At 44.4% G+C, this 26,916-nt stretch overlaps 4 protein-coding genes across 8 annotated transcripts in view; 2 read left to right on the top strand and 2 right to left on the bottom strand.

Annotated features, from left to right (window-relative positions):
• The window catches only part of gemin5 (gem (nuclear organelle) associated protein 5), a 12,882-nt gene extending 2,635 nt beyond the window's left edge, over window positions 1-10,247 (top strand). For 2 of the 3 annotated variants that reach the window (XM_025009703.2, XM_017432748.3), the window contains 26 exons: window positions 728-909; window positions 998-1,149; window positions 1,228-1,326; window positions 1,409-1,541; window positions 1,630-1,789; window positions 2,293-2,505; window positions 2,596-2,681; window positions 3,420-3,502; window positions 4,031-4,164; window positions 4,416-4,489; window positions 4,594-4,775; window positions 4,871-5,010; window positions 5,077-5,248; window positions 5,329-5,535; window positions 5,614-5,670; window positions 5,907-6,032; window positions 6,406-6,501; window positions 6,579-6,716; window positions 7,246-7,393; window positions 7,491-7,610; window positions 7,698-7,908; window positions 7,984-8,253; window positions 8,684-8,846; window positions 8,995-9,394; window positions 9,765-9,852; window positions 9,998-10,247. In XM_025009703.2, the coding sequence (XP_024865471.1) occupies window positions 728-909; window positions 998-1,149; window positions 1,228-1,326; window positions 1,409-1,541; window positions 1,630-1,789; window positions 2,293-2,505; window positions 2,596-2,681; window positions 3,420-3,502; window positions 4,031-4,164; window positions 4,416-4,489; window positions 4,594-4,775; window positions 4,871-5,010; window positions 5,077-5,248; window positions 5,329-5,535; window positions 5,614-5,670; window positions 5,907-6,032; window positions 6,406-6,501; window positions 6,579-6,716; window positions 7,246-7,393; window positions 7,491-7,610; window positions 7,698-7,908; window positions 7,984-8,253; window positions 8,684-8,846; window positions 8,995-9,394; window positions 9,765-9,852; window positions 9,998-10,159 (3,996 nt within the window). In that variant the 3' untranslated portion in view covers window positions 10,160-10,247. The remainder of the gene's footprint in view (window positions 1-727; window positions 910-997; window positions 1,150-1,227; window positions 1,327-1,408; window positions 1,542-1,629; window positions 1,790-2,292; window positions 2,506-2,595; window positions 2,682-3,419; window positions 3,503-4,030; window positions 4,165-4,415; window positions 4,490-4,593; window positions 4,776-4,870; window positions 5,011-5,076; window positions 5,249-5,328; window positions 5,536-5,613; window positions 5,671-5,906; window positions 6,033-6,405; window positions 6,502-6,578; window positions 6,717-7,245; window positions 7,394-7,490; window positions 7,611-7,697; window positions 7,909-7,983; window positions 8,254-8,683; window positions 8,847-8,994; window positions 9,395-9,764; window positions 9,853-9,997) is intronic. The other variant, XM_025009704.2, reaches the window with a different exon arrangement.
• Window positions 10,248-10,425: 178 nt separating this feature from the next.
• On the bottom strand, window positions 10,426-14,834 carry cnot8 (CCR4-NOT transcription complex, subunit 8). The gene is made up of 7 exons (XM_017432737.3): window positions 14,745-14,834; window positions 13,186-13,401; window positions 12,438-12,631; window positions 12,196-12,357; window positions 11,842-11,986; window positions 11,649-11,759; window positions 10,426-11,089 (listed from the first exon to the last, which is right to left on the bottom strand). The coding sequence occupies exons 2-7, from the start codon at window positions 13,300-13,302 to the stop codon at window positions 10,961-10,963; spliced, it is 858 nt and encodes a 285-aa protein (XP_017288226.1). The 5' UTR covers window positions 13,303-13,401; window positions 14,745-14,834; the 3' UTR covers window positions 10,426-10,960.
• A 796-nt stretch (window positions 14,835-15,630) lies between these two features.
• fam114a2 (family with sequence similarity 114 member A2) lies at window positions 15,631-22,525 on the bottom strand. Of its 3 annotated transcripts, XM_017432729.3 has the most exons (15): window positions 22,396-22,506; window positions 22,277-22,324; window positions 21,574-21,753; window positions 21,308-21,407; window positions 21,116-21,217; window positions 20,916-21,019; window positions 20,714-20,848; window positions 20,466-20,630; window positions 20,043-20,166; window positions 19,878-19,963; window positions 19,660-19,755; window positions 18,572-18,696; window positions 18,417-18,489; window positions 17,643-17,696; window positions 15,631-16,816 (listed from the first exon to the last, which is right to left on the bottom strand). In XM_017432729.3, exons 3-15 carry the CDS (start codon window positions 21,727-21,729, stop codon window positions 16,715-16,717), a joined length of 1,422 nt encoding a protein of 473 aa, XP_017288218.1. In that variant the 5' UTR covers window positions 21,730-21,753; window positions 22,277-22,324; window positions 22,396-22,506; the 3' UTR covers window positions 15,631-16,714. The 3 variants fall into 3 exon arrangements, with proteins under 3 accessions (XP_017288218.1, XP_017288219.1, XP_024865473.1); XM_017432730.3 differs by lacking the exon at window positions 22,277-22,324 and having other exon boundaries at window positions 22,396-22,525; XM_025009705.2 differs by having other exon boundaries at window positions 22,277-22,516.
• A 590-nt stretch (window positions 22,526-23,115) lies between these two features.
• Window positions 23,116-26,411, top strand: LOC108245648 (microfibril associated protein 3). Its single transcript, XM_017432738.2, has 3 exons — window positions 23,116-23,253; window positions 23,804-24,091; window positions 24,552-26,411. The coding sequence occupies exons 2-3, from the start codon at window positions 23,842-23,844 to the stop codon at window positions 25,136-25,138; spliced, it is 837 nt and encodes a 278-aa protein (XP_017288227.1). The 5' UTR covers window positions 23,116-23,253; window positions 23,804-23,841; the 3' UTR covers window positions 25,139-26,411.
• Window positions 26,412-26,916: the final 505 nt, after the last annotated feature.

The raw sequence follows: 26,916 nt of genomic DNA, 5'->3' as shown, positions 1-26,916 counted from the left end.
GGTCCACCTGCACACAAAGGTGAGAGGTCCACCTGCACACCAGGTGAGAGGTCCACCTGTACACAAAGGTGAGGGGTCATGTCTTACTGACCCCGCCCCCTGCTGGCTGAGGGTTGTGTATTTCTACAGTATTTCTGAGTTTTTATATTTGTGCGAGCGCTGAGTCAGCATTTGCACCATTTCCCTGTTTTTGTTTTTTTTCTGTAAGTTTTTGCAATTTAACTACTTCCATATACTTTGTGTGGATCATCATTCAGGAGAAGGACGCAGAGTTTTAGTTTTTGCAACTTTTAAAATATTTAATTTTATTTACAAACATGTTCCTCATAGAAACGCGTGGAGATCTGTTCATTTCCTTCAGAAACATTCTATTCATGGAAACAGACTGTTTTTGATTTCTTACGCTGCTTTTAGCTTCTGGCCAGCCTCCTTTTACTTTTTGTCACTTTAGCCACTTTAATTACTAATCTTTTGCTACCTTTTGCCTTTTCAGAAAGTAAAATTAGTTTAGTTAGTCTTCAGTTTTAGTTCTTTCTTTCCTGAAAGTTTGACGGAGGAAAACGGTTTTTAATCTGCAGCGAAGAATCAAACAGCAGCAGAAATCACAACAGAATTAAAGAATTAAGTCTTTCTTTTAACATTAAATGTTCTCAGAGACTTTATTTTTTCTTCCTAATTAAACCAAACCTGGAGACAGGAAGTGAGTCCGGTTGTTTTGTCTCCCCAGAGTCCCGTCTCGGCGGTCCACTGGTCCCCCGCTGATAAAAACCTGGTGGTGTCGGGCGACGAGAAAGGAGTGGTGGTCTGCCACTGGATCAACACCGGAGACACGAGCAGCTTCTTCCCCGAGCCGAGGACCATCTTCTGCCTCAGCTGCTGCCCTCACAGCTGGAAGTCTGTGGCCGTCGGGTAAAAACGCAGCGCCGCGCCGTTCACACAGCACGATCCGGATCGGAACCAGTTTCACTCAGGTTTAACATCGATTGTCCTGCTGTAGGTACAAAGACGGGATGATCGTTCTGATCGATGTGAGTAAGAAGGGCGAAGTGGTGCACCGTCTCCGTGGACACGACAACGAGATCCACTCGCTGGCGTGGTCGCCTGTGAGCGGCGAGGACGCTTTCTGCAGCAGAGCAGACGACGGTGAAGGTGACCTTTGGGCGTTTTAACTTCCAATCAGACGGATATTTAGGCAGGAATCTGAGGCTTATTTCTGATTTTCTGCAGGAACTAATGGCGTTTCCAGAGGAGAGGAAAGCGGCTGCTTTCTGGTGTCGGGGAGCAAAGACCAGACGGTGAGGATCTGGAGCACGGCGAAGGGAAAAGGTGAGAGAAGGGAGGAGGCCTTGTTAGCAGATTTCTGTTAGATTGAGTTGAAAGTTGAGTCGTTTCTGTCCCCCCCTCGGAGGCGTGATGACCCTGAAGCTGCCGTTCCTGAAGAGAAGAGGTTCTGCGGTCGACCCGGGGGTCAGGGAGAGGATCTGGCTGAACGTCCACTGGCCGAAGGGGAGGTCCACGCAGCTCGTGTCCAGCTGCTTCAGGTTCGCTGTAATTATTGTCATCACCTCCGTCTGGATTCGGCTTCCGGAGTTTTATTCATCGGATCTTCTCTGTTTTCTGTCCGAGCAGTGGTGAGCTGGTGATGTGGGATTTGGCCAAGTCGGGGAAGCAAAAGTGGAGTCTGTTTGGAGCATCGGAGGGTCAGAACCACAACCGGATCGTCTTCAACATGAGTTCTGTTGAGCTGCAGGACAGAGAGCTGCTCATCAGCACCTCCATGGACCGAGAGGTGGTTCCCCTGACTCTTCACACACGAATCGGTTTGATGAGGAGACTCATTCTGCTTATCAGGAACTAACTTTCCTGTTAGGAACCACAGACTCAACGGAGCAACAATAAATAAAGTCAATTTGAGTTGAAGATAAAAGAAGCAGAACGCTAGCTGAAAGCTAAAAGGAGAAGAAGCTAGAATGTAGTTAAAATGAGCTAAACATGAGCTAAAAGCAGCAAAAGGCTTAGATAAAAGCTTAAAGTCACTAAAGGTTGGATAAAAGTAATAAAAAGCTGCCTGAGAGCTAAAAACTGAGCCAGATTCAAAGAGAAGAATATTTCTGAAGGAATTAGAGATTTTTTATGTTTCTTTGGGGAAAGTGTTGGTAAATAAAGTTAAATACTTAAATAAAGTATAAGAAACCAATAATGTGAATGCTGACTCGGCGTTCTCAGTGTAGAACATTCCTGTTTGTAGGAAGAATCGGATCAGAACATCTAACCAGCCTTCTTCCTGTTCAGATTAAATGCTGGGACCTGAACTCTCTGGGCTGCTGCTGGACCCTCCCGACCCTGGGCGGTCACGTCTACACCCTGACCTTCTCCCCGGTGGGCGTGGGCTGCCTGGCCCTCGGCGTCGGGGACAACATGATCCGGGTCTGGAACACGCTGAGCGCTCAGAACCAGTACGACATCCGGTCCTTCTGGCAGGGCATCAAGTCCAAAGTCACGGCGGTGAGCCGCTCTCAGAAATCAGTCCAAGACGTTTTACTGATAAAAACATCCTGCTTTGAAGAACTCTGCTTTTTACTCTTGTTTTTGCAGCTGGCGTGGCATCCGAGGAAAGAAGGCTTGTTGTCGTTCGGAACGGACGACGGAAAAGTTGGGATTTACGACGTTTTCTCCAACAAGTAAGATCCGTTACTGGAGCTTCGCTGTGATTCCTGTGCTTTTCAGTGGAGGCACATATTACTGTCCACATCCTAATAAATGCAGGTATTTTATTTTTAATATTTTATAAACTGTAATGGCTGCAGAAAGGAAAAGTGCACCAAACAAACAAACACATGAAAACAAGTTGCTTGGCTGTGAAATGTTTCTTTTATTGGCACTTCCTGCACCGCGGTGACAGCCTGAGCGAACCCTCGACAACTGATTGGTGATTTCATCTCATTCAAAATGGCCGCCACAGCTAACACAAACATGCCTGTAATTCAGTCTCCAGTCTTTAAGCTGCAGTCTGGTGGGTGTAGCTCAACAGAAACTCACCCCGTCAGCATTTCTTCAGGAAATCTTTTAGTTTTAATAATAATAATATAATAAAGTTTACATTTATCAGGATAAATCATGACTTGGCTTTAACTTTTATCTTAGATCTGTGACACATCTTCCACAATAACTCCCAGGAGTTTATTCTTATTGATGAAAAGTTAATTTAACATAAATCCTTTAACCACAAAGTCTTTTTTAGGCGCATTAAACCTTTCCAAGGCTCAGTGTCTTTAATAAATACTGCAGGTTTAAAGTGTTGGAACTTCAGATGGACTTTCCAAACTTGTCTGAAAGCCTCTGAGTTCAGTTTGCCTGCAGCGAGCAGCTCCGCCTCCACCCGGCTCTGATTGGTTGTTTGTTCTGCTTGTTTCCTGCAGGCCTCCTCAGATATCGAGCTCCTATCACAGGAAAACGGTCTACACTTTGGCTTGGGGACCCCCGGTCCCCCCCGTGTCCTTCGGTGAGTTGCTAATGAAGTCTTGGCAGCAGCTGTGAATCTTCGGACCCAGCAGAGATTCCACCGCGGGCTGCGGGAAGAAACGACGAATCAGCAGAACCGTGGCCTTCTGTAATGGACTCTGGAACTGAACGAGCTACAGCTCAGCTCCTTGTGCAGAAACGAAGTTAGTTCTCCCAGCAGTTTTCATCAGTGCCTCTAATCTGCTGATGTCGCTGAAAGAAAACGAGCTCAGATCCTCGGATCCTCGGATCTGTTAACCTGCAGCTTCACACAAAACATCCGACTGAGTCTCAGAAAATATCAAGGCTTAGAAAAGCAGAAGGCTTTGATATATGAAGAGTTAAAATGGCAGAAGTAGTTAGATTGTAAAACAGGTCTGAAAAATAAAAAGGCAGGAGAACAGAAGTGTTAATGCTGACTCAGCATTCACATAATAAATGTTAAACATTAAATCCATTAACCTCCATGAAAGACTCTCAAACAGAAGATAAGATCTGTTTTTAAGTTCTGTGTCTGTGTGGCGTTCAGGTGCAGAAGGAAAACAGAGCTTCAGCCTCTACAGCTGTGCTGGTGAAGGCGTCATCCTTCAGCACGTCCCGTCGAAGCTGAGCGGGGAGGCGTCCGACATCGACACGCTGATCAGAGACACCAACAGCATCCAGGTGGGGGGAGGGGGGATTAACTTCAGTTAATAAGATCCACTGCAGCTAACTCTAAACACTGCTGAACTCAGCCACTAATTCATAAAGTTTACAGAGTTTCATCCTTTTTGAAAGGATGAAACTGCGTTTGGCTTCTTGTCTCTTTCTGTGGACTTTAATGACCTTCACCTCAGATTTTTAACTTCGAAGCAGATCTTCTTTGTTGAGCTTCAGGCTGATTTAGTTTAGTTTGTTTTCTTTCGTCCCAACAGCACAAGTTGTCTCCACACACTGACCTCAGCTGGAAGCCTGATGGGAAAGTTGTTGCCGTTGGCAACGAGGACGGGTGAGTGACCCGCCGTCAGATGTCGGAGTCCTGGGGTGAAAGAAGAATGAGTTCAGTTCTGTGGAAACTCAGGATGTTTCTGTTCTCTCCTCTCTCGGCTGCAGGAGCATCGACGTGTACGAGGCTCCCGCTCTGAAGCAGCTCTGCAGCATCCAGCAGCATCATAAGATCATCAACGCGTTACGATGGCACCCAGACCTGGACTGTCCTCCTGAGCTGACCGGACTGCTGGCCTCAGGCTCCAGCAACGCCATCGTCTTCATCCACGACCTCCGCGCTATTATCGGTCTGAGAAGTCTCTGTGTCCCCTCTTCAGTCTGACGTGGTTATTTGGAACAGCTTTTTAAATACTCCACATGTTCCTGGTTTGTGTTTCTGCAGAGAACCCTCCGGAGGCGCCTGTGGTTCTGAACGAGTCATACCGCAGGTTGTGCGGTCACACGGCTAAAATCACGGGCGTGGCCTGGAGTCCGCACCAGCCCGGCCGGCTGGTCACCGCCTCGTACGACGGCACGGCGCAGGTCAGTGTGGGACACCTGCAGGTGTCATCAGGTGGAAACGTTCTGAGTGGTTCTGCTGTTCCTCAGGTGTGGGACGTCCTGGAGGAGGCGGCTGTCTCCAACTACCGCGGTCACAACAATTACCTGCTGTGCGTCGACTGGTCCCCCGTGGATCCAGATGTGGTCTGGACCGGAGGGAAGGACTTCACCGTGCACGAGTGGAAGGTCTCCAAACAAGAGTTCACCAAACCGCCCAAAGGTAAACATCTGGATCAGCAGCTGGATCCGTCCGGATAAATCTACCAGGCTGGAACGCTGCCGTGTTTCTGTCCACCTCAGGGAAGAAGATGGTGATGCTGCAGGAAAGGAAGACCTCCTCCAAGCAGCAGAAGAAGAAGAACAGGACAACCGGAGGGTCTGGAGGAGGCGCGGGGTCGAAGGCGAATGGAGAGCCTGGTCTGGAAGCAGAGACGGTGACGGAGAAAGAGCTTTCTGAAGGAGAAGATGATGAAGTGAAATCAACAACCAGCCTGGAAGCTCCAGCAGGTTAAAAAAAGCAAAAAACACAAAAATGTCTGAAAAATTTAAGTAGAAATTTATTAATTTATGTTTTTATTTTTGCAGCAAATCCAGAACTGCAAAGAAAATCTGCGTCTGCTGCAAAAAGCAAAGACAAAACAGGTGTGTAGTTTGATAAATGTGTGTAAATTCTTTAAATAATGTCAGGTTTATTTCTGAACAGGAAGAGCCTTCCACTGTAAAACTCTTTGGGTTGTGTTTAAGTTGGGTTATATGGAAGTAAAAAGAGTCCTGTAACTTTAACTCTTCAGCAGAGCTTTTAAGGTTTTTAACATGTCCATAAAATGTCCTCACAGTGAGTTTTTCAGTGATTAGCTCAGACGTGGTTATTTCTGCAGACTTCCACCTGCTGAAGAAGAAGAAGGCTCGCTCCATGCTGCCCCTCAGTACCTCCATGGACCACCGGCCCAAAGAGGAGCTGCTGCAGGACTGCCTCACTCTGGCCTCCATCCGACACTCCGAGGGTGAGACCGCAGGACCGAGTTCAGCTTTAAAACCTTTAAAACCTGGAGACACTTTTCATCTAAAGCCGTCCAACCAAACCTCCCCCCGAGTGCTCGAAGGTTACCGAGGTCGGGTTGGTTGGTTCCTCATTTTTATCTCCTGAACTCAATTTATGAAAAGATCTTAGTCTAAACCTCGGCGGGCGATATGCAAATAAATCTGCAAATGCTGCTGGAGTTTAGACCTCCAGGAAATAGACGGCACCCGCAGCTGAGCCTCATTATAGTTGCCGTAGTAACAGATTCTCAGTGAGGTGGAGCTGTTTTCCTTTAATCACAAAGAGACTCGTTGGTTTGATTTCCAGCCGTAAACGTCACCTGTGTGTGTTTCCAGCGCCACCTGCAGGCTGTGTCCCGGGTCAGGGGGATCACATCCATCTGGGCCTGTTCCACGACAGAGTGGCTCTGTACCGCATGTTCCAGGCAGAAGGTCGGTTCCTTCTTCACCCAGACCAACAGCTTTCATGTGTGCAGATTCAAGTTGTTCCTTATCGCCCCGTTCCTCAGAGGACGCCCACGTGGAGGCCGGTCACCATGACTCCGTGGTGTACCTGCGGCTGTGGACTGGAGACCTGCAGGGGGCGCTGCAGCTCGCCACAGAGCGAGGAGAGCTGAACGACCACCTGCTGTCCGTCGCCCCCATGGGTAAAAACACCATCAGTGCTCTGACAGCCTGAGAGCGCCCTCTAGTGGGATGCAGGAGAAACTTTCTGGCAGGTTTTCCAGATCAGGACAGAATAAAACTGATCCTAAAACGATTCAAGTGAACAAAAACACGCCGAGTCCTCCGTGTTGATGTTCATTAAACAAGAAGAAGAAGCTGTGAGTGAGAGAAACGAGCTCCATCTCAGACTCCACAGCTCTGTTAGCAGGTCAAAGGTCATGACAGGACGGAGAGAAAAAGGGCTGCAGGATGAAACCTCTTTAAAACCAACATGGCTGCATGACTCAGGTTTGGACTCAGACCAACAGCTCCTCCCAGCTGTCAGCACGGCGGTGGAGGGCTGATGGTTTGGGCTCCTCTGGAGTCCGACAGCTGAAGCTACAACAGAACGGTCCAGTCAGAGAGTGGACTGTAGGTGTGAGACGTTTCAGAACTACTCGTCTCCTCAGTTGAAGACTGTCAGTTAATCTGATTCGTTCTTTCAAAGCTTCTGCTGTTCTGTGTTTGCAGCTGGGTTTGAAGTGTGGAGCCGGACGGTGGAGGCCTACGTCAAGCAGCTGAGTCTGCAGGAGCAGCACCTGAAGGCAGCGTCTTACCTGCTGTCGGTCAACAAGCTGTACGAGGCCGTGGACCTGCTGAGGTCCAACAAGCTCTACAGGTTTACTCTGATCTCATCCTGATAACCTGACAGGAGCTGCTCAGTTCGCTGCTTTGCGTTGGTTTGGATTTGAACGAGGTCCGGTTCTGTTTGTCAGGGAGGCCATCGCTCTGGTCAAAGCCCGGCTGGCAGCAGAAGAACCCGTCCTGAAGGAGCTGTACACGGGCTGGGCGGCTGTGCTGGAGAAAGATGGACATTTATCTGCAGCTGCTAAATGGTCTGCTTTCTGCAGTTCATATATCAGAACGTTCAGCTCCTTTAGGATACGGCTGTTAGGATTTGTAACTTGGGTTTTCTCCCGCAGCTACCTCGCCGCTGGCTGCAGTTTTGATGCAGCGAAGGTCATCTCCAGGAAGAACGACGTCTCCTCTCTGAAGATGGCAGCCGCTCTGGCCAGAGTCTCCGGAGAGACGGTTCTGGCCCAGTCCCTGGCTCTGAGATGTGCCAGAGACCTGGCTGCTGCTCAGGACTGGGTCGGCGCGCAGGAAGTCCTGAGCGCACAGGGCGACCTGCTGGTCAGTGGACCCGTTCCCTCCTGAACGCTTCAGAACCACAGAGGAAGACGTGTTTTAACTTTGCTTCCTCCGCAGGTCCACAGGCTGCACCTGTGTGTGGCCGAGCTGCTGGCCGTGTCTCTGAAGGACTCGGACGTCCTCTCTTCAGCTTCCTGTGTCTCCGGTCATCCGTGGGCGTCCGCCGGGAGAGGAGCCGACAGCGTCCAGGACAGAGTGAGGGACGTCTGGGAGGAAGAGTTCGGAGTTTCGATGAACTCGGCGGGAGATTGCAGCGTTGAAGCTCTTCTGCAGGAGCTGAGGGGCGTGGAGAGTCCAACGCCGAGCGCCAACGTCCCCCTCAGACAGGTCCGTGTCTCCGTCTTCTTCTGTTGTTCAGAGTTAAAGCCAAAATGTCTGTTTTATGGGTGCTACCATGTTGTTCCCTGATATATAAGCCCCGCCCACAGGCTGTCAATTCTCTAAGCCTCAGATAACTCATTAAAAGTAGAAACATGAACATTTTCTGCAGAAGTGCAGTCTGAGTGCTGAATTTAACTGAAGCTGAGTTAATTTAAAACAATCAGAACAAACTGGAACAGTTTGAAGAACGTTGATGTAGTTAGTAAAAAAAAACCCATTAAAATAGAAAAAACTTGTGAATGCTGACTCATCATTCAGGAAAATGTTCCTTATATTTACATGGAGGGGCGGGGCTTAAAAACCGGTCTGCAGCCAGCCAGGTTCTGGTCCTGTGTGGTTCCGTGGTTCTTCCTGAGTGTCTCCGGTCCGTCCTCAGGTCCTGCTGTTCTCCTCGCTGCACCTGACCCGAGCCCTGCTGAGCTGGTTCCTGAACGACGACGGGCAGCTGATCGCGGAGCTGTGGCGGGCGGCGGCCTGGCTCAGAGAGGCAGGACACTTCAGCGTGTCTGCAGAGTTCTGCCGGCTGCTGTTCCCTGACGGTACGAGGTTCTGTTGGTTGTGGGATTTACTGGGAATCGAAGCATAAAGTGTTGAACGGAGTGTTTTTTAACACAGGGAGTGTTTGTTTCTGTTGTTTCATTAAATGAAATCCTGATGAGGTGTGACGCGAGTGTTTCTGTCTTTCAGGAGATGTCGGCGTTTTTTCCAGGAAACATTCCAAAACGCTCCATCACACAGAAGAAGAAGCCAAAGCTGCAGCCGGCTGCCTGCAGGCGTTTGTCTGCTACCACCGTCTGTATGAACGCTGGTGGAGAGGCTCGGCCGGAGGACGGGACGTCCAGAACGGGCTCCCCCCCGCAGCAGGAGACGAGCCGACCCGGGGACCGTCGGAGTCCGAGGACGGCAGCTTCGATGCGTCCGTCCTCCTGTCTGAGCCTCACGCCGTCTGTCAGGCTGCTCAGAGATCAGTCAGACAGATCCAGGAGCGGCTGGCCGCCATGGTTCTGCAGCACAGCTGGAGCCAGGGGGACAAACAGGACGGCCCGTCACAAACAGATGATCAGGAAGCTGCTGATGCTGAGAAGCGGTGAGGCTCCGGTTTAATCTGGGTAATATCTCTGTTTGTGATGAAGTTCGATTGTTGGAGTTTGAATTTTAGCAGAAAATGTAAAAACAGATCAGTTTTACATCTCAGTGTCCAATCCTGGTCCTCGAGGGCCGCTGTCCTGGAGGTTTTAGGTGTTTCTGCTCCAACATTCAAACGGTTTAATCAAATCATCAGGTTCTCCAGGAGCATGGCAACAAGTCGTCCATTTAAAGCAGGAATATGTCTAAAACCTGCAGGAGAGCGACCCCCGAGGAGCGGAGTTTGACACCTGTGATCTAAAACATCATCACCCTGCTGATAACATTTGGTTTGTTAATAGGTTGATTTGAATTTATTGATTTGTTTCCAGTTCTGAGGACCAGGAGACGTTCCTGTCTCTGTCCACCAAGATGTCCAAACAGCAGGAGGAGCTGGCTGAGCTGCCAGACACCGTCAAGGTAAAACCGCTCGGCTTCAAGGGACGCTTTGCTCTGTACGCAGAGACACACTTCAAAATGGTTGAACCTTTCCTTTAAAGCTGGCCACAGGTGAGTGAATCAGCCAGGAGACTGACACAGCAGAGCCGCCTTCTTTGTCTTCCAGATGTTTCCTCACCCAGATGTGGTGGAATGCTGCCTCGTTCTTCTGCATCTCAGGAAATCTGCTTCCGTCTCCGACGTCGTCCAAGAAAAGGCCAAAGATCTGCTCCAGAAATACGGGACCAGTCCTGGGATCCTGAAGGCGTCGCAGCCGTTCTTCACATGATTGTTTTTTTGTTTTCCTGCAGACTGAAAGAAGCGCCTCACCTGTACAGCTGTGACTTGAATAAACAAGCCTTTGATAACAAACTGAACCAGAATGAAGTCTAAATGAGTGTAAATAATCCTATCAGACCAACGGAGGAGGTTTTCAGGTTGAGTTTGTCTGAAAAACTCTAATATGTTCTGTAAACTGGCTGAAACCAACTTTTTAAAGTTTCTTTGTAGATTAAGAAACAACAGTTTGAAAATCAAACAGATGCAAACTGAATACAATGAAAATACAAAACAATTTAATGTCCAAGTGTTGAAAACAATGCAGGATGTAAAAACAGGAAGCAGAGGGTCTGCTCAGGGAAAACATGCACGACGAAGCACTTCTCTACACGCTGAAGCTCACTGAACTCCCTGTGGTTTGGAATGAGCTAAAACATTTTTATTTTCATCAGAACTTTACATTTTAATGTACAGGCTCTTCCAGCATCAACATGACAAAATTAAATCTCTGCAAAACAAAAAAAAGAAAAGGTGAGAAATAAAGAAACTGATGAGGAGAATCTGAACTGAAGAGTCTAAAATCACAGTATGACGCAGGAGCTGCTCCCATCCTGGAACTGATGCTGGAAAAGCAGATTCTTTAAAAAAAAAAAAAAAACAAGAACTGGTCCGACTGTGTGGTCTTAAAATGGGATTAAAAAGGAAACTGGTCGAGCCGCTGAAGGATCCGCTCTCACCACGAGTCCACCAGGAAGCTGAAACCTGCTGGTCGGGTTTAAAACTGAGTCCGTGTGGAGAGTCCAGCGCTCGGTCAGTGCTTGTTGTTGGTCTCCTCTGCTCCGGAACTGGAGATGCCGTTCTGGGGTTGGCTGGAGCCCGAGCCAAGGCCGTAGAGTCTGCCGCAGTACTTCGCATCGTCGATGTTGTCTTCAAAAAATAACTGAACAAAAAACAACAACAAATCAGTTTCACTTCCAGAGCTGACCAGACTGAGACATTATCAGAGGATTCTCATGACTCTCAGCTACTACCACAGCAAACTGCAGCTCAACATCTCCAGTTTGATGTTAAAGTCAGACATGATTCTGTCCATCTGTCCTTCTGTCCATCTGTCTCTTCCTACAAATGTAGATCCCATGCATGGATGTTCTGGACAGGCTGACGAGCGGATCTTTGGTTCTGCTCCAGCTTTTATTGTTAAAGGTTGTGAACCACCGACGACCAAATTAATCTATAGATTACTGGACAGAGTAATAGATTACTAAATAATTTGATTATACCTCTGCTATATTAACTAAAATGCTAAACAATCCTATAACCGCACATCACAGCATCTATTATTAATACTAACAACTCATCTGAAGTTAAACCTAACATTAATTCAGTACCAAATCACTTTACATATTTTTCTTTTTCAGAAAAAATGAAACATTCTTCTTCGAACCACTAATTAAACACCAAACAACCACCCTCAGGAGGCGAGGTGAACGTGAGCGCACCTCTTTCATCCTGAAGAAAGCCATCCCTGTGAGCAGCGAGTCCGATCCGGCCTGATGCTGCCGTCCGATCCGCTTCAGCTCCAGCTGGTCTGCTACTTCCTGCAGCCCCCCCTGCACACACACACACACACACACCGCCGGTAAACACCCCGAGAAGTCAACTCCAGGACCACGTGTGTCTGCTAACAGCTACCTTTAAACTTTTACAACTCTTCATCAAGTATTTCACGTCGTAGATCGCCGGGAAAAACAAGTTGAGGATCTGGAAGAAGTCGTGTTCCTCTTCAGGAAGCCGAGCGTCCGTCAGGAGCTTCACCAGGTAGCCAAAGTCGTAACCGCTGATGAGGAAAAAAACAAGACAATGAATATTCATTCTGACATAGATGCATCTTAGAATAAAACTCAAAAAGTGACAGTTTGGGACTAAAACTGGTTGCTGAGCTTCTCCCACCTTCTACCCAAACATCTAATGTTTAATAAAACTGAAAGAGACGATAAACACTCTTTATAAAATAAAAATAACCCGTATTTGTTCCCCCTGACAGACCTGTGGAAGGACAGCCACTTGACGTTTTCACACAGCACCAGGCCGGACGTCATGAGGAGCTCAGCAAAGTAAAGCGTGTCGATTCCCTCCTCCTCGTGTTTCTTGAACTGCAGGCCCGAGTTCTGCAGCAGGTCTATGGAGTCCTGCGAGTACATGTCTTCTCTGTGGGGACAACCAGGATGAGCTCAACCAAACGGAAGCAAACTGATCTGAGCTCGTCAGAAGCCCTGAGCTCCACCTACGTGAGGTTGAACTTGAAGTTGAACTGCCACGTCGTCGTGCCCGGAGGATAATCTCCATCCTCGTTCATGAACGTGAGGCCGAGCTGGATGATCTTCAGCAGGTCCACGTTGCACCTCAGCAGCTGGTACTGGTAGTCCACCGTGCTGCGAAACTCGCCGATCGGTCGCACCACGACCCCGGGGAATTCTGTGTCCTGCGGAGAGACGTTCAGGAAGAACCACAGAAGGAAAATAATCTTTAGAAATTCTGTGAGATTAGATCGTAGACCGAATAAGTCTTACTGTCTGTTTTCTCACATAAAACAAATCAAAATGTAAGTTTTCTAAAGGTTTCTGTTTAATAAACAGTTATTAAAACATGTTTGAAAGATTAGCTGAACTACTGGATCAACTGAAAAACTCTGCAGTTTGAACATTAATAATTATTAATGTGTATACTGTGTATTAATGTGTAAATAACTTTTTGTTTTTAATCTGTTTCTTTTTGTACACTTTATTCACAAACCATACTGTGTACATTTCAAATGATTTTTTTTTATTCTTCTACATTTGATTTGATTGTTACTGTTTATTTATTTTGGCTACTATAACAGATTTAGGACGTAGTTTATGACTCTACTGCAGCAGAACTTTATTGATAAAAGCTCAGAGAGCAGAAACTTCAGCTCTTGTTTATAAATTAAAAGTCCCGCTGTTAAAAAAGTCAGAACCCGACGCGACCCGCGGGGTCCGGCTGATAACCCGTTACCATAGCAACGTAGTTGTAGCTCTGAATGATTTGCCGGATCTTCCTCATCTCCTCCTCCACGTTGCTCGCCCAGACCTCACAGATGATCTGACTGGAGTCTGGGAGCGCTGCTGGCATGTTGGCGGCTCAGGTGGGGAGTTCAAATCCCAACAGTCCTGCAGCGTCCGGTGGGGGGGCGGGGCGGGGCGGGGGGAGAGCGCAGCGGCAAGAAATGATCTGGGAGAAGATTGAAGGATGTTAGAGGATTACATTTAATCTGAAGGATTCAGACATGTGTTCACTCAGCTTCAGACCTTTAAAAAACAACATTTTCACAAACTGAGATGTTCTGGATCTAAAAAATGATTGTTTTCTAAGATGTTTGAGCACTTCTGACTTTAAATGGAGTCTCTCCTCTCACATTAAAGCCCTCAAAGCCCAAAAACAGTTTCTGTAGATGTTCAGACAACATGTTGAGTTTCCCAGAATTTAATTTCATTATTAAAACAAGTTCATTCACTCAACAAAACTGAAACTATCAGAAGGACTTCAAGTCCACATTTGACAACAACCATTCAGGGTAAAAGGAGGCATATCTTAAAAACAGGTAGACATAAATAACTATAAAAATGTTGATTTTATATATAAAGTAGGGAACTTTGGATGGCATTTCGTAACAGCATGAGTTAAGTGTCAGGTTAAAGTAGGATGAATCGTAATAAATATGGATATTTATTTAGACTGGACGGCTTTCAGCAGTCCGTCAGTCTGATTTTTTACAGACTGTTGAACAAACAGGACGAGAAGGATGAGAAGTATTCCTGGAGATGTTTTTAGCCATGTTTGGTCCTGTCCTGGAGTGATGGAGTCTGAATATCCCTGTGGGCTTTTAAAGCCCATTTAAGGTTTTTTCTCCAAACCACTACATCCAGATAGAATACAACAAGGAAAACAAACAAACAGGAGATCAAAATGTGCTTTCTTTTCCTCAAGACTGAGATGATTCTTAACAGTCTCAGTTGGTGCATTTTCTCTGAAACTTCAAGCAGAATTTGCAGTTTGTTCACACACACCAAAAATCACTTTGTATGCTCTAATTGTATATGTTAACTTCCAAACGTAACCATGTAAATTAGTCTCTTTCACCAAAAGAAGATGTAAATCATCTAGTTTAATAAATGCGCGCCTGCCAGGACGGATTCATTCTTTAAAAACACGTTTTATTTGTTGTTACCATGACAACGCGAGGAACAAATATTCTCAGCTGAGACTTAGCTTGCAGCATTTAACGCCACAAACAGCCGGAGGTCCTTAGGAACAGGTGATGTTGTCGTTTTTTTCAAATAAAATAAAGTTTTAGTACCTGCGCAGACTGAAACAACAACAAACGGCACAGGAACTAGCGGCAAGCTAGTTAGCATCGAAGCTAACCCTCGCGCTGTCACGACAGATGTTTACCGCCACGCGAGCGAAGACTTCATTCTAGCCGCTCAAATTTGAACATATTTATGTCTCATTTCAGCTCCAGTTAATACAAAGACCTAAAAGTAACACCGGGAAAGATTAAACTCCAGATTTACCTGAAAGTTTCCCTGCTGGACCCTGACAGATTGATGATAATAAAGCGTTTCCGTGCTTGTCCTCCTGCTGCCCGCCTCCAGCGGCCACAGCGCCCCCTGCTGCACCGGAAGTAGTATTACAACCCCAAAATACTAATTAGCGTTGATCTGAGCAGAACTTGGACCAGAACCTAACTCACAACTGGGTCAGACAAAAAGTGAATTTTAAAAAGTAAAAAGTAAAATTTAACATAAATTGTATAATACATGGAAAGAAGGCAAATATGTGTTTTCCCTGTTAGGAATATAATTTGACCTTCCTATAGTCAAAGCAATCTACAGCTACTGCCTGTTATTTAAACAATAAACCAGATTCAGAATAAAACCCATAATGATTTCAAACATAAAAGCTGCTCATTCAAAATTAAAGTCAACTGATAGAATTTAAATGTGGTGAAAAAAAAATATATCTATTTGACCAAATTCACCAGTTAAAGGCAGAGTTTAGCTAAAGACACACATAAAACAGTAAAGAATAAAAGAAAATAAATAGGGAACTACAAAAACAAATTAATGAATCCCATAAAAGACAGGAATAGTTATTATTTCAGAATATATTTGTGAAAATCTATATTAGTGTTTTCTGAACCACTGGATGTTTGTCTTTAACTGGTTAACGTTTGGAGCCACGACCAGCTGACCACAGAAAACACAAAGATGACTTTAATCCACTCAGTTTTGCTAATAATGAGCTGAAATCTGGTGTGGTCGTAGCTAAGAGTCATCCCCAACAGAAACTGTGATTGTGTGAGATCAAACTTCATGTTATTTTCAAGATTTGACCAAAACAGGCACAACTCTGTCATTTCTCAACACGAGAAAAATTAAACATCAAAAGACTCCAAGAAACTTTAGGAATAAACCTGTTTTTTTTTTATTATTCTACGGCACCAGTAAAATAAAACCTGTTCCTTTGGGAGTCAAACAGAGAAATCAGACATCCGGTCCTTTTAAAGAAGAGCTCCACCTTCAATGACTCCACCTCTAAGATGGTTCTGCTCGCCAACAGGTGGTGGAAAACATCATCAAAAAGCAACACAACAAACAAACAAAGGGAAAACTTATAAAGTCTTTTAGACATGAGCTCTATCAAAAAGGCAGGTTTTCATTTAGGCCTGCAGATTCAGGGGTTTATTTAGTTTCCAAATCCATGAAGCTGAGAGTCAGAGGTTTCCTGATGGCAGATTCTCTGCAGGTGGAGGATTCCTAATTGATGAACGGGTTCTTTAAAAGGACGTGACGTTTGGCTGAAACCTGTTTGACTCCCTGAGGAAGGCAGTCGTACAGAAACATGCTGCAGTTTTGGTTTTTATTCTTCTAGAAGTGTTTCAGCTCTGGGATCTGCCTGGTTTGGCTCAGATCACCAAAAAGAGTCGTCTCTTTGACTCTCGGGGAGGTTGTTCTTCGTGGTTTCACCTCCTGGTTACGTTCTTGTTTCTAATTATAGTATATATCACTGCTCTGAACTCCAGGTTCCTGTGTGTTGTTGGATTCAGGAAGCATTCTTACAGACTTACTATATTTTTGTCGATTATCTCTCACATTTTTTTTATTCTTACAGTTATTTGTAGAAGTTGTTTTATTCCACATTGGAAAAACAGAAAGAAAACCAGCTGTGTGAGCAGCAAGGAGAACATTTTGTTGAAACAGTTTTTACTTCTGGTGGTTTATTCCTACATGAACTGTTTAAAGAGGATAAAGCAGGTCGATGAGCTGCTTCCTGTATGTTTGTCTCAGATTCAGTCTGGACTGAAACACATCCACCGACTGCTCTTCACAAATAAAACATGAACACTGACAGAAACCTGCTTCTCCTTCCGGATAGAGAGAGGATTTTTATCTTAATAAAGCTGTTTATGCGTCAGTTCTGTGTCGGGAGTTTGAGTCCCGTCTTCATGGCAGCACAGGGGGGAACAGGTGAGGTCACCTGGTCACTGCTCCGAGGGTCCTGCTCTCCTCTGGATGTGGGAGATCTCCAGGATGGGCATGAGGAGCTGGAAGGCGTCCTGGATGTAAGACGCGCTGTTCGAAGCCTGAAAGAGACAAAGATTTAACATCTGTCAACATCAGGATCACTGCTCACATGTCTGTTAGCTACAGATTTCATTGAAACTCTCCAAGTAATCATTAGATGCATGTTTACAACTGATTAAACTTTGGAGTCGACGTGATTCAAGATGGCCTCCACAGCCAACTGATCTTTGTAGTTAAGGCTATAGCTCTATATGTTTTACAGATACTGAGCTCAAATTTGGCATGGTAGTAGCTGAGAGTCATCTCCATCTCCATCATTTCTCAACATAAGCTGATCTTAGTCCAGAGGTGTCCAGTCCTGGTCCTGGTCCTGGTCCTGGAGGACCTCCGTCCTGCAGGTTTTAGATGTTTCTCTGCTCCTCAGCAGCTCTTCAGGTTCTGCAGCAGCCCGTTCATCCCTCAGTCCTTCAGATCAGGTGTCAAAGCAGAGAAACATCTAAACCCTGCAGGGCAGTGGACCTCCAGAACCAGGACCAGAACCAGGACCCGGACTGGACACCACTGTCTTCATCTGAAACTGTCATGAAAGGCAGTGGGCGATATGCATTCCTTCAAGAAACGTCAAGGCCTTAATAATTCTTTTAAAAGTCACAAAAAACTGAAATTTGACAAAACATTTAGGAAACTAAAATATCATCCACTAACATTCCAAAAAGATTTAAAATACAAAATAAAGTTAGACAGGAAATAAATACCACATAAATTAATATTAAAAGACAGTTCAAAGCTCATAAAGATGAGTTTGTACCTTTTATTTTACATATAAACTACATGAATGAATCAATCTGTTTGTATTTTTGTTGTGATGCAGTAAAAGCAACAAACCTCAAGAAAGACTCCCGTTATCAGCGGGTTCAGGACGTCTCCCTTCTCAGTGCTCTGTGAAACAAATCATTCAGCTCAAAGTCAGACCAGATAAACTAAAACAACAAAATAATCAGACATCAGAAAACTGGACACAACTTTAAAATCCGCAGCAGTTTCAGGTTTTTCCTTCTTTTAGTGGATTAAATTAACATAATAATATAAAAACCACAAGTTCATTTTAACAGATTACCTAAATCTGACCAAGGAAAAAAGCTGCTTGAGGGACATTTGTTGAAAGATGCTGATACAGAATCACTAAAGCTCCCTTATTAACAATTTCCTTTAATATTTTTGCACAATCACACATTAAGTTTGATGAATTCGAAGAAGTTAAAACTGGAGTGAAATGGTGTCACGCTAACTTTTGAGCTGGCTTTTATTTGCACAAACTTGATAGTATTTCATTAGTTTATACATCAGAATATAAGTACTTTCTGTCTTCTTTCACCCAGTGTGTGTCTCACTGATGGTTTTCTCTCAAATCTTTCAAAAGTTCAGAGTCTGAACCCAAAATCTTGTTGGGTTTTAGAGAAGAAAGTTGATGGATGCTGGAGTTTTTTGTTGTTACTTTGTTGTATTTTAAAAATTGAACTAAATCAAGCAGCAGCCACACACTCAGGAAAATACAATCATTATGTTACATCAGCCTTCGGTTTAACGTCACTGTTTAGTCTTTTTGGATCAGTTCAAGCCTCCGAATAAACAAATCCAAGTCAAACTCAGCTGACTTACCCCCGCCGTCGTCAGACAGGAAGTGAACTTCTTGGAAAGCAGAGAGAGCTCTTTACACAGGACAACAGTTAATCTGCAGACAGACATAGTTTTTACTGTGAAGCGTCTCATCACACACACGTAGAAACAGGAAATGTTTGGGGTTTTTTCCTCACTGGGACAGGACGCCGGCCTCGGTGCTGCCGTTGGAGAACAGAATCATCTCAGCCAGTTTGTGGAAGAGCTCGATGGATCGGGCCGTCAGCTCAGCCAGACTCCTGATGGCTGCAGCGTGGATCTCCTGAAACATCATAAACGGTTTAAGTTTAAGTTTAAAACACTGATCTAACGAGGGGCACTTTTCTCTCTGTCAGCTTAAACATACTTTAATTATTTCCAACATTTGAGTCACGTTCAGCAGAATGTTTGGTTTTTAAGTAACTTCACTCTGACCTATGATTTACTCAGCAGAACTCAAGGGATGAGCCAGACTTGTGTCGACACGTAACAGACAAGTTAAAGAATCAAGTTTAAAAAGCTCTTCAGGTTCTTGGATCAGCAGTGGAAACAACAGAAAACAGGATTTTAGCTCCAACAGGGTGATTCCCAAAGATCTGTTGGCTGAAGACTTGATCAGCTGAAGACTGAGGGTCTTTGCTGATTCTTTTTAAAGACAGGACTTTCAGACACTTTGTTAGTGTCAGGCCTCAAAGAGGTGGACTACATCCTGTGTAGAAGAGGTAACCTGAGGGAGATGGTGGACTGACAGCATCTGATGGTGGTGTGGAGGATGAGTGTTGGGGTGATGAAGAGGAAAAGAGTAAAGGCAGAGAAGAGGAGCTGTTAAAGGCTCTGGGTGGTAAGAAGGAGCTTCCAGGTGACTGAGCTGCTACAGGAACAGGGATTACAGAGACACGTAGGAAGGGACTTGGTGTGTCATCAGGACAGAGAAAAGATAATAAATCTGCTGAGGAGACCCCAGAAAAGAGAACAGCCAAAAGAAAAACAAGAAAGAAAGCCTGACACTTCTGTTGTCCGGGTTCCTCAGATTTTAGAACCACAGCATCAGAGAATAAAACCTGCCAAGATGTTGGCTAAAAGAAAAGAAACACAAAGTCTGAAGAAAACAATAAAAAAACCTTCAGAAAGTCTAGAGAACTTTTGATAAAAAACACTTTAAATGATTCAGGAAAGAACTCAGGGACGGTTTAACACTTTTGCTTCTTCATAACAGAAACATTTTGTCACATGAAAGCCGATTCACCTCCACAGAGTGTGTTTTTGTCAGCTCTTCATCGTCGTCTTCGTCCCTCTGGGGTTTGTTCATGTCCCGGACTGTGCTGCAGGTGTCCTGACAGGCCTGATGGAGGACAGACAGGATGTGACGAACACAGGAAGTCTCATAAAACTCATCTGATCAGGGCACAGCCAGGTTCCTGCCGTTTGCTACAGAATCAGCTGAATAAAAACACTAAATCACACCTTGCAGAGTTTGTCAGCTGTGGCAGAAACACTGAGACCTTCCAGGGCTTCCATCAAGTCCCTCTCAAACTCTGAGCCGTCTTCATCTGGGGACAGAAAACACACCACAGTTTGATCTAAGAGACGTTTCAGGAGACGAAGTCGAGTTTAATGAGGTTGTCGCACCTTTGTTCTCGTCCACCTCTTCGTCGTCAAACTCCACCATGGAGAAGGACTCTTTGATCCGGTCCAGCTCGTCTCTGAGCTGAACCCGCTCGTCTCCGGACAGAGTCATCAGCACCGACTTCACCTGCACACAGAATCCACACACAGACGGTGTTTAATCATGTGCGTCCTCCCAGATCTTCTGATTCCTTGGATGTTGGTTCTGGAGGAAACAAGCTTCAGGTTTGAGCTCTACAATCCTCGAAGCCACATCTGCAGCTGAACATTTATATAACATGTTATATTTTAAAGGCTAAAGCTGGAAAACAACAAACACACTGACACCAGTGTTGGTTTTTAATAAGCAGGACATGACTAAACCTTCAGCTTGAACCACAGCACTGACAGGAGACATATTCTAGAAATAAATAAATAAAGTCGTACCTTCGATTCGCTGTCTCGGGACAGAATCTCTAGAGCTTCGAGATGAGACAGACCCTGAAACTCATCAAACATCATCCCGTAGTGAGCAACCACCTTCTTCTCTGAATCTGAGGACTCTTCCTCTGCCGTCTGCAGCTCCTCTCGCTCCTTTGCCTCCCGCAGCACCTGAAAAACACACAACATGTTGTGTGTTTAAGAAACGGCACACTCTGGCCTCAGTCCGATCCACTAAAACTTGTCGCCCCCACCTGGGACAGAGTGGCATTCCTGTTCATTAGTCCTTTAGTCTTCTTAAAGCCAGGATCACCTTCTGCTATCACATCCATCGTCTTCTTCCCAATGAACTCCAGAGCATCCAGACCTCCAGTTATCACCGTCTTTCCCTGAGAAGAGCTTTGTTTATTACGATGCGGCTGCCTGGACAGTGAGGACTGTTAAACGTCTCCTTACTGTCGTCTGGACGACGTTGGTGAGAGACGAGAACATTCCCATCGCACTCCCCACTGCTGATGAGCCGTCGCTCGCCGCTCCCTCTGCCTGGCTGCTGGACTCACCTGCAGGAGAGGAATCGTAAGCCTTTCACACAAAATGAAGAGAAAAGTAAAGTTCTTTGTATTTTCAGTTTGTTTTAATAGCCCAGCTCGTCTCACCCTCCTGTTTCTGTTCTGCTGGAACCCGAGCTGACAGTTCAGTCGGACTCGGGATTCCCAGAGACGTCTCTGCCTTCTCTATCACCTGAGTGAGCCCCTGGCCTGGACAGACGTGAGGGAAAGAGCAACGCCTTGTTTAAAACGAGGGATCGTGTTCATCAAACGTGAAGCGGCGCAGTGCTGAATACTGACCCACGGTGGCCACCGTAGCGGTTGCTGTGGTCAGAATGGATTTGCCCCAGCTGCCCCAGTATCCCCAACCCCCCTGAGACACGGTCGACTCATCGGGCGTCTGCACGAGAACGGGGGAGGAGAAAAAATAAGTATAAGTGGAGAAACTGGGAATCCTCTTTTCTCTATGATATAAAAAGAACATCTGGAAGAAGCCAGATCGTTCCCCACAATGAAATGTCTCTTTCTCAGCTCGAGAGGACGTTCCCTGCCATCCTTCCTGCTACCTTTGCTGGCGTCTCCTCAGCTTCAGCTTCAGGTTTGGCCGCTGGTTTCCTCCGGGCTTTCCTCGTTGGGGCTACGTCAGGGGAGATGTCAGGCGTGGATGGGGAGGAGGTGTCTGCTCCTTCAGCCGCCGTACGAGAAGCTTCGCTGTCTGACATCCTAACAAACGTCTCACTGCATTCCTGCAGAATAAGACCGAAAATCATTTCCTACAGATTATACTCACTGACAGCTTTAAATGGATTTAGTTTAAAGGCTCTGATGCCACAAGTGGAGCTATAAACACACTTTTTAGATAAACTAATGATGTTAAATCAGCATCATTGTTTCTCAGCAACATGTAAGGAACAGCTGCTCACTTCTCAGCTGTTCTTTGGTCTCCTGAAGTCCAAAACAGAACTATAGAAAAAGTTTCACATTTACAAAACAAAAACGGTGCTGGATATATTTTTCCAGACTCATATCTTGTCTGCATCAAAGTCCAAAGTCCAAACACAATACAGACGTGTAACCCGAATCAGGAGATCGGATTGTCTTAAAACTATTCTATTATATAGCATCTGTAGTGTTTAATAAAAGATACTTCTTTGACATTGAAAGGATTATCTGAGCTAAACATCGATGTTAAGTTGAGCAAAAATAATTAAGACTTAACAAACACAAAATAAAACTCTTACATTATAACCTATCAGGCTGTAAACTTACCTTTAGTCTTGATGTTAGCAGTTATTTTAGCCTGCTTCTTATTGATTCCTTCTCGGAATTAAAAAGAACAATTATACTCTTTATTATAGCTTGTACTTCTGTTTATAAGCGTTAAATACCTTTGAGTTGACCAACGTGGAGCTAAAGTTTCTGGTTTTCTTTCTTTTTGTTTAGACAACAAGACTAGCCACGTCACATTTTGTTTTCAAGGGCTACGGCTAAAAGTTAGCCGCCCGAAATCAGTTAGCCCCAGTTCCGTTTGGTATCTTCAGAATAAAAGTCGTCTTAAAACTTTTATTTTCAAACAGGTTTTGGAGCTTTATTCAGTTGTCTGAATTTGAGAAAAATAACAAAAACTACCATATCGTTTAAACACTGAGCGCCGGAAAAGCTTTAAAATGTTTCTAATCTTAACGCCTTCTATGCTTGGGGGTTATTTTGAAATATTTAGTCTAGATATCCATTTCCTTTTAGCAGCTTGATCAAACAGGAAGAAGATAAACTTCCGGAAGCTTCAAAATAAAATAATAAAAAAGTAAACAAAGAAGACGAGTCTTACAATAAAAATGAGAAGATAAAAACCATTAAAAAAATTATTTAAATTTACATTACAAATGATATATTTATTTATATTTCTATTCAACATCATTTTAAAGTATTTTTTATATTTAAAAAAAATTGTAAAAATATAAATTGACATCACCTATACGTATTATACAGTTTTAAACGTACATTTTGCTTTATAATATATAGCTTTCTGTGTTTTATAACAAGCATTAAAACAGATTTTACCTCTTTAATTCTCTCAGTGTAGGTATAAACAAGCCCCGCCCACTCAGTCTCACCTGACCCAGGAAGACATCAGAACGCACCGAGTGTCAGTTTGGCTTTAACGCTTTAATAACTCAGTAAAACTTCCTAGATCCACAACAAGTGGTTCGTTTAACGTCTGTTGAAGATTTTCCTGTCAGCAGCAGGTGAGAATATGAGAAAAACTGAAACACTTTTAGATTTGACCTGAATCAGCGCTTACTCAGCATTAACTTCTTCTGGAACAACTTGTGACAGATAGAATCAGAATCCTGATTAAAATGTGTCTGCCTTTTTATATTTACAGTTACAGGCTCAGTTTCACCGTAAATGTTCCAGAGGTTTTTACTTTGTTCCTGGACATAATGTACTCTGGTTTTAGTTTTAGTAATTACTTTAAGTGTTATGAGTCAAACTTTTAATTAAAAACTCAAGTGTGCTGAAACAAATTAAAATAATTAAAATGAGGATCTGTAATTATTATGTTTTTTATTATTATTATTATGATTATTATTTCTGAGGACCAGGCTAAACTGAAAGAAACTTTTAATTTCCAGATAGAGAATTTTTGTCTTTTTTTTAATAATCTTAAATCAAACTGATAAAACTCAAAATTGTGTTTGTTAGGATAGATGTACAAAATGTTACTGTTAAAGAATTAACAGATATAGACAGATTAAAAAGCAGGTCAAAAGTCAAAGCATCTGAATCTTCCAGTTCTGCAGGTTTGGCTCGTTTAAATGTGACGTGAGACGATGTTCTTTCCTGAAAATCGGCGCCTGTCTCAGACGATCCTCGCCGTCCTGCTGTTCGCCAGCTGCTCAGCAGGTGGAGCTCAGAACGAGTCAGAAGTTGTGTCCTTCCTGCAGCTGGACGCCTTACCCCCCAGCAGGTACATTGTGGTGAAGGAGGGCTCCAATGCGCTGATCGGATGTAACGTGACCGGACAGCAGGATGAGGTCCGGTGGTTTAACTCCGACGGACCGCTGGTGAACGATGATGCAGGTAAGATGAGTTCATGCTCAGATAACGCTCATGTGGCACTTTGTTTTTAAAGTTTAAATACATCAAACTGCAAGTAAGAGCCAGAACAATAATAAGTTTTAATAATCAGTTGAGGGCTGATAAAATAAAGCAACTCAAGGGAACTAAAGCTGTATTTTGACACCGGCACAGGAGCTCTTCTCTGTCCAGGTCTGAATACCACACTGATGATAAATACTGTACTACACAATATTAGAAAAACTTCAGGCTTTCTGAAGGTCCTGAGATGTTTTTCCTTGGATTCTGGATAGTTCAGTACTTGATCATTCACAGAGGAAAGTTTTTGATTGACAGGCTGACGTACTTAAGTATTCAGATACTTTGTCACAGTAGCTGATTATGACTGATGTTTAAAGGTTTCTTTGTTCCAGTGAATCCATTTTGTAAAGTTGATTTGTCTTAAAATGTGTTTTGCCTTCAGGAGGAAAGTGGCAGATCCAGGAGAACGGCGTCCTGAACATCACCGCGGTCTCCTTTAAGGACCGTGGACGCTACACCTGCGTGGCCTCCAGCGCCGTCGGCCTCACGAGAAACTACACGGTGACTGTGCGCGTGGCGTACACAGACAGTGGCCTGGGCGTGTACTTCGTCATTGTGTGCCTGGTGGCCTTCACCATCACCATCATCCTAAATGTGGCGCGCCTGTGCATGGTCAGCAGCCACCTGAAGGAGACAGAGAAGGCCATCAACGAGTTCTTCCGCACCGAGGGTGCTGAGAAGCTGCAGCAGGCGTTCGAAGTCGCCAAGCGCATCCCCATCATCACCTCGGAAAAGACCGTGGAGTTCGCTCGGGTTACGCAGTGCAAGACCATGGAGCTGGCCCGGCACATTGAGGAGCTGGCCCGCAGCATCCCTCTGCCACCGCTCATCCTGAACTGCAGGACGTCCGCAGAGCCTGAGCCAACAGCAGCGTCCGGGAGCAGGCAGGTTTCAGGAGCATCTCGCTGCAAAGACGAGGAGGAGGAGGAGGAGGTGTGCGAAGTGATGGTGTCGAGTGAAGGCCAATGAGACGACGGAGGCGGTCAAACGGCATCAAGCTGTTGCTCCACGCAGAGAGGAGGAAAAGATCCGTTCTGCTTCAGGAACAAGAACATTCTGTAAGAACAGAACTCATCAGGAACACGTTTCTGCAGAGAAATGTGTCCGAAACCTGCCAGAGGTCAAGAATTCATGAAGATTCTGGACTCAGATTATAAATCTAATTTATTTTTAAATCCTGTCTTCATCCTGAACCAGGAGAAAACTCAGAGCAGAACTGTTTGTTTGGCAATAAGAGGACAGCAAAGGTTTCCTGCAGAATCTCATTATTGCTTGCTGCTCTGACAGGCGGGTAATAATGTAGCTGCCTGCGTACAGGTGTCTGTCTGGATGTTAGCAAAATATCTTATGAACCAAAAGATGAATTTAATAAAACTGTCAGGAAGTAATCATTGGATGTACATCTGCAGCTGTTTAATGTTTGGGAGTCAGTCCAATTTAAAATGGCCTCAACAGCTAATCAAGTCATCAGAAACACGTTTCTGCAAAGAAATGTGTCTAAAATGACTATAATTCAGTCAGTTTGACAAATTTCAAGCTGAAGTTTGGTGTGGTAGTAGCCGGGAGTCATCCCTGACAATGACTCTGAGCACTCACAGATTTGAAATGCAAAGTGGCGGGCGATATGCATTCCATCAAGGCACGCTCCTCTCATTCTTTGTTTTTTTTTCTGCTGATTTGAGCTCATTATGTTCCTTCAGATCTCTTTGATCTCTTTAACCATTAATCAGCTTTTTGTTAAGAAAACGTTTCATTGAGTCGATTGTTTTTGTGGAAATAGGTTTCATAAGATCTGATTAGAAAGTCACATCTTTGTTAATCAGATTTTAATTTGAAGTAATGAAATCAGAACAGAACATTAAAGGAAAGATTTCCAAAAGCTCTGCAGGAAACATGAATAACCTGCTGGTCTCATTGTTTGGAGGTTGCAGAATAACAAATAAAGTTCAGGTTCTCGTGTCGTTTGGAATGAAAAACGTCCAACTTGGTGCTTATAAATATGCAGATATAATTTATCACGCTTTTGTTTGAAATTATAAGACATTTGTTTTTATTAAAAAGTTTTTTTTTGTTTTTGTTTGACACATACTTTCTGTATGTGGTTTAAAAAACATGTTTGAAATTTGAGACTTTTTGTAGTGAAAGCTGTAAAGACAAATGTGTCACTCCCTGATTGGTTCTCTGACAGATTTATAATAAGAAAAACTGCAAATAAATAAACTGTGAAATTGGTTGAACTAAACACATTTTTTACTCTGCTCTTTGTAGGTGTGAAATAAGCTGATATTCTGACAAGAAAAGTCTAATAACTCATAATGAACAGATGAGGATAAATTTGTTGGTACCCTTCCACAATAAATCAACAAAAATCCATGTGACCAAAGCCAAAAAGCTCCAGTTTCGTCTCATTAGTCGGAAACTTTAGTTCTTATCAACATGCCTTTTGGTGAAATCTTTTGTTTTTCTTCCATGGTTATGATCCAAAATGTGACAGATGTGTGAAAATATGCGATCAGAAAGTGACACACCTTGATCTGACCAACCTGGGGTCGCATTTCCTCTTGCGTCCACTCCCTGGTAGGTTGTCTACAGTCTCATGAACCTTCTGCTTTTTAATAATCTTGTCAGCTGTGGTCAGAGGAACATGAAGCAGCTTGGAGATGTTCTTGTAGCCTTTAGCTTCAACATGGAGATCTATAATCTCCTCTCTGAGCTCCTCAGACAGCTTCACCTTTACTTTCTAACAA

Source organism: Kryptolebias marmoratus, linkage group LG13 (assembly GCF_001649575.2).
Source record: "Kryptolebias marmoratus isolate JLee-2015 linkage group LG13, ASM164957v2, whole genome shotgun sequence".
Lineage (NCBI taxonomy): Eukaryota > Metazoa > Chordata > Actinopteri > Cyprinodontiformes > Rivulidae > Kryptolebias > Kryptolebias marmoratus.
This window is presented reverse-complemented; position numbering and strand designations above follow the sequence as displayed.

What these genes read in the sequence shown, in the direction of transcription:
- cnot8 (XM_017432737.3), bottom strand. Translation starts at nt 13,302, where the DNA reads ATGCCAGCAGCGCTCCCAGACTCCAGTCAGATCATCTGTGAGGTCTGG. An exon ending in AGAGTTGTAAAAGTTTAAAG is followed by an intron (nt 11,760 to 11,841) that starts GTAGCTGTTAGC and finishes GTGTGTGTGCAG; the next exon opens with GGGGGGCTGCAGGAAGTAGC. An exon ending in CTTTCTTCAGGATGAAAGAG is followed by an intron (nt 11,090 to 11,648) that starts GTGCGCTCACGT and finishes TTTTTTGTTCAG; the next exon opens with TTATTTTTTGAAGACAACAT.
- fam114a2 (XM_017432730.3), bottom strand. Translation starts at nt 21,729, where the DNA reads ATGTCAGACAGCGAAGCTTCTCGTACGGCGGCTGAAGGAGCAGACACC. An exon ending in CCAACGTCGTCCAGACGACA is followed by an intron (nt 20,849 to 20,915) that starts GTAAGGAGACGT and finishes AGCTCTTCTCAG; the next exon opens with GGAAAGACGGTGATAACTGG. An exon ending in CCCGAGACAGCGAATCGAAG is followed by an intron (nt 20,167 to 20,465) that starts GTACGACTTTAT and finishes TTCTGTGTGCAG; the next exon opens with GTGAAGTCGGTGCTGATGAC.
- LOC108245648 (XM_017432738.2), top strand. Translation starts at nt 23,842, where the DNA reads ATGTTCTTTCCTGAAAATCGGCGCCTGTCTCAGACGATCCTCGCCGTC. An exon ending in GCTGGTGAACGATGATGCAG is followed by an intron (nt 24,092 to 24,551) that starts GTAAGATGAGTT and finishes TTTTGCCTTCAG; the next exon opens with GAGGAAAGTGGCAGATCCAG.